Source organism: Haplochromis burtoni, unplaced genomic scaffold (assembly GCF_018398535.1).
Source record: "Haplochromis burtoni strain Fernald_Lab_line unplaced genomic scaffold, NCSU_Asbu1 Contig_630, whole genome shotgun sequence".
NCBI classification, from domain to species: domain Eukaryota; kingdom Metazoa; phylum Chordata; class Actinopteri; order Cichliformes; family Cichlidae; genus Haplochromis; species Haplochromis burtoni.
The window spans coordinates 87948-91499 of NW_024582991.1; the positions used below are offsets into that span (position 1 = coordinate 87948).

Consider the following 3552-nt stretch of genomic DNA (forward strand, 5'->3'; position numbering starts at 1 on the left):
GGGAGACAACCAGTTAGAGACGAGAAGAAGCTCAGAGGCGGAGCTCTTACAGTCATGCAGAAACAGCCCATGCTGGGTGTTTGTCAGTTTTACAGAGAACCTGAGGACAAACATGCTGAAAACAAAAAGTGCACGCAGCAGCTCAACGTGCATTTACAGAAAGACGACACAAACGCCTCATTATTCTCATCATGCTTCACACTCTTTGCTTACACGCATGATACCGAGCAGTCAACCACCACCATCTTTCAGCTTTGAAATCCCTCTCAGATTTTAACCAATGGGAAAAACCTAAAATACTTTTCCTCTGACCAGTTTCACTTCTCCATTTCTTGCTTTTGCACCTTTACACTAAAAATGAGCCTTTGGTTTTTAAAAGCATGACATCTGGAGCTGATGTGCTGTCCATAGTCTCACATGCTCTGCATTACTTTTACTCAGTAAGAGAAGTGGTTTCAAACATTTCTGGAGCAAAACCCATGAAAGGGGAACTAAAATCTTCAACGAACACTCAAAAGTCATTATGTTCCCAGCGTGTTGTGCATACTGGTACAAGGCGTTTTCACATGAAGGCACCCAACCTGCATGCTAATGGTGGGTGAAGCAGACATCAGGTTAACTGAGACCCCTGGGCCCAGATTACCTTTATAAAACCTTTATAAAGAGCTTTTCTGCCACCACACTGTTCACTTATCCACTCACACATCAGAAATTTGTGATTACCTGCCTTCACACACAAAATTGGATTTGCAGTAAACTTCATTAGCACAGAGCTGGCTGTACCATCTGGTTTGTTTGTTTAAGGAGGAATCATTTTGTTTCCAAGTTCCTCTTTTGTTGGCACCACATTAGCATTAGTCACCTTCTCCTGACATATGACGCACTTTGACAGGGTTACAGCTTTCCCTCTAGTTCCTTTGGATAATTCTATTTGTACTGGTGTTTTTTTTAAGTTTGCTCCACACAAGAAAGAGATCACAAGTTTTGTTAAACTAAACGTTAGTTTAAAATCTATCCTATTATAACATTTGTCTCCATGCTATTGAAAAAGTGCTCATTTAGATCATTTAACAGTCATGTGCGGTTCTACAGTACTATAGCATGGTTACCACAAACCCTAAAGCACGTCTGAACCTGCCTCAACACATTTTAAAAAATCCAAATGCAAATTAAGGCAGCTGTAGATCCAACAGCTGCCAATGGCAGAATAGTTACTTCTGTTATGCTAGTGTGAAGTCTGGCTCCAGGTGTAGCTGTTGCACTGTAATGCAAACTTTGTGTCGGTGTTGTCCAAAGAAAGGAAAAAACAAACATAATTTCCACATGCTCCAAATAACCCAACAATTTCTGCTGGATTTCCTCTGTGACAGTGTCAGACAGCTGGATTGTAATATCTTGAGCTGCATGAACGCTGGTGTTTGCACATAAAGTTGGTGATAGATTGTGTTTTTTTTCTTTTGTCAAGGTAAATCTGTCAGGTGTTGTTTGACAGTGCCCTCGTGTTTGCAGTATTTTATATTCACACAACATTCATGTCCATGTCTTCGAGTTAAATGCAGAAAGTGCTTCTCTGATTTATTCTTTGCCTCAGATGAAGAAAGAAGTCCCCCCATTTTGCCAACTTCTTCCTGATGGTGCCAACCTCACTAGGAAAAAAGTCAACAGCACCACCTGCTGGACTGAAATCGCAGTCCAGCAGGTGATCTTCATTCTCCTTCTGAACAAAAACCTTTGTATTTCGTGAACCTGTATCAATATAATGTTGTCATGCAAAATAGTGTCATACTATGCTTGGAGTGTTTAGGCCCGAAATATCTCATTGATTTGAATCAATTATCGCGCTTTGAGTCTTCTGGAGCTTATAATCATACTTCTGGCATAATCTCCAAACGTATCAGACAGTTTAAAGAAAACTGCTCAGAACAAAGCCTGAATGTGAGGGCAGCAGCTGATGTTGGTGGTTGTTTACTTGAGAAAATATTCATACATAACAAGAACCCAAAAACGCACACACAGACACCCACACCAGCACACTACAGGGGATTGAGTGGAGGTCATGCAGAGGGGGCAAAGAGCCATAGGCCACTTACTAGTCTCCTGAACACGGGCCACAAAGCCCATCAGAGGCAGCTGAGGGGTGATCTGCATGGAGGGGGGAGGGGGCACGAGCGGGCCTGCTATCACCAATCAGAAATCAATACACAGAGGAGGAGGAGGGGACGGGCCAGAGAGAGGAAGACGGCAGATGTGAATAGGAAGAGGTTAGAGACCACAGCAGAGAGTTAAAGAACACTTAGTAAAGAACAGAGTTCTCATCAGAGGCCTGCAGCTACTTTAATTATACATTTATTAATGAAATGCCAAAAAATATTAACCAAAAAGAGAAAAAAAAGAGAATAAAATTGGATTCTCTTAAAATTTTCACAAAGAATTGGCAAGAAAGAAAGCAATTGTCACATGTTAAAAGATGGAACCGTTTTGGAGAGCTTCACAGACATTTTATGATCCAAATATTTCTTCAATCAATCAGGAAGATGATGTGAGCCCTAAAGTCCTCATTCTTCATCTGGCTGTCAGACAAGCGTCTGAGTCTAATCAAAGGAATAATTGATGGGTGAAGATCGCAGGACTGACAGCAGCAGCAGACACAAAGACTTAGTAGCTCTTCAGACAGAGAGCTGGTGAGGAGGTGAGGTCCGCTGAGGACGCTGAAGCAGATGGGAAATGGCAGACTACAAAACCAGACAGGCGAGGGTTTAATAGAAAATGCAGACACAACCCCACAAAAAAAAACAAAAAAAAAAAAAAACCCTAAAGGTTCAATGAAGTTTAAATCAGCAGATAAGACTGGAGTGAAACAGAGATAATAATGCAGCTTTATCATGCACTGCTCACACACTGGTGCTCACGAGCAGAGCACAGATAAGATTTAATTTTACCTTTTTTTTTTTTTTTTTTTTAAAAACCATCTCTCTAGTTTACCAGTAACTAATCCCCGCCGCCTGTATTCTAAAAGAAGAGCCCAAGTCCTTCAAGTACAAGTTTGAAGGTTGAAGCAGTTTGACCATGATCCTCTGACCCAAATAAAGCATCTTGACCCAGACATCTGCTCCCCTCTGGATATTTTCTCTTTTTCAGACAGACAATCATCTGTAAAGCTTAGACATGGTTGTGCTGCAAAATCCCAGCAGATCAACAGTTTATAAAATACTCAGACCAACAACCATGCCATGTTCAAGTCACTTAAACCTTTATTCCACATTCTGATGCTTGGCTTGAGCTTCACCCGGACACCTAACCCCTGCCTACGTGGCTAAATGCACTGATTTGCTCCCACGTGACTGGCTGATTAGATATTTTTGTAAATGAGCAGGTGAAAAGGTGTACCTAATAAAGTGGCCAGAGTGTAATATTGGTTGGTCTATTTAAGTTAAAGACAAATTCACTTCCTCATTTTTAGCATGGTGTGTGTGTGTGTGTGTGTGTGTGTGTGTGTGTGTGTGTGTGTGTGTGGCCACCTTTATGTTTAGCCGCATGTGTTCAGTTACAGTA

The 3552-nt window shown here is 41.4% G+C and overlaps 1 protein-coding gene across 1 annotated transcript in view; it reads right to left on the reverse strand.

Moving 5' to 3' along the window:
- Window positions 1–2090: 2090 nt before the first annotated feature.
- The window catches only part of LOC102304764 (abl interactor 2), a gene marked incomplete at its 3' end in the record, with an annotated part of 28451 nt that continues 26989 nt past the window's right edge, over window positions 2091–3552 (reverse strand). The window contains 1 exon segment of the mRNA XM_014329912.2: window positions 2091–2177. Coding sequence (XP_014185398.1) covers window positions 2091–2177 — 87 coding nt within the window.